Genomic DNA, 660 nt, shown 5'->3' with positions numbered 1-660 from the left:
GCGCCAGGAGCAGGAGAGACAATATCGCGAGGAAGAGCAGCTGCAGCGGGAGGATGAGCAGCTGCAGAGGGAGAGGAGGCGCGAGCAGCGCGACAGGCAGTATCTGGAGGAGGAAGAGCTGCAGCGCCTGGACAGGAAGCGGCAATTCCACGATGAGGATCAGCGCCGTGATCTGAAATGGCAGTGGCAACCAGAAAAAGAAAATGAAGTTCGTAATCACAGGGTATACTCCAAACGCAGAGAGAATGAAGAAAAGATCCGGCAATTGGAAGATTCCCAGGTTCGAGAGAGACCATTCCAGCAGGATCGGTGGCCCCTACAGGATGAACAGAAAGAGGAGAGAGCGCGAGAAAAAGAAAGGACCTGGCAGCAGCGCGACAGGCAATTCCCAGCTGAAGAACTGCTGAAGCGAGAGGAGCAAAAGGAAGCCAACAGGCGGGACAGGAAGTTCCGCGAGGAAGAACAGCTCCTGCAGGAAAGGGAGGAACAGCTGCGCCGCCAGAAGCGCGACAGAAAGTTCCGAGAGGAAGAACAGCTCCTGCAGGAAAGGGAAGAACAGCTGCGCCGCCTGGAGCGCGACAGGAAATTCCGCGAAGAAGAACAGCGCCTGCAGGAAAGGGAAGAACAGCTGCGCCGCCAGGAGCGCGACAGAAAGTTCCG

General features: G+C 57.0%; 1 protein-coding gene across 1 annotated transcript in view; it reads left to right on the top strand.

The window, feature by feature from the left end:
• The window catches only part of TCHH (trichohyalin), a 4,532-nt gene that overhangs the window by 2,924 nt on the left and 948 nt on the right, over positions 1 to 660 (top strand). Inside the window, exons 2-3 of the mRNA XM_044914348.1 lie at positions 1 to 167; positions 201 to 660. The exon at positions 1 to 167 is cut by the window's left edge and continues 1,868 nt beyond it; the exon at positions 201 to 660 is cut by the window's right edge and continues 948 nt beyond it. Of these exons, the coding sequence (XP_044770283.1) occupies positions 1 to 167; positions 201 to 660 (627 nt within the window). The remainder of the gene's footprint in view (positions 168 to 200) is intronic.

Source organism: Neomonachus schauinslandi, chromosome 4, assembly GCF_002201575.2.
Source record: "Neomonachus schauinslandi chromosome 4, ASM220157v2, whole genome shotgun sequence".
In the NCBI taxonomy this organism is placed as follows: Eukaryota; Metazoa; Chordata; class Mammalia; order Carnivora; family Phocidae; genus Neomonachus; species Neomonachus schauinslandi.
Note: the sequence above shows the minus strand (reverse complement) of the source record. Positions and strands in the feature narration are given on the sequence as shown.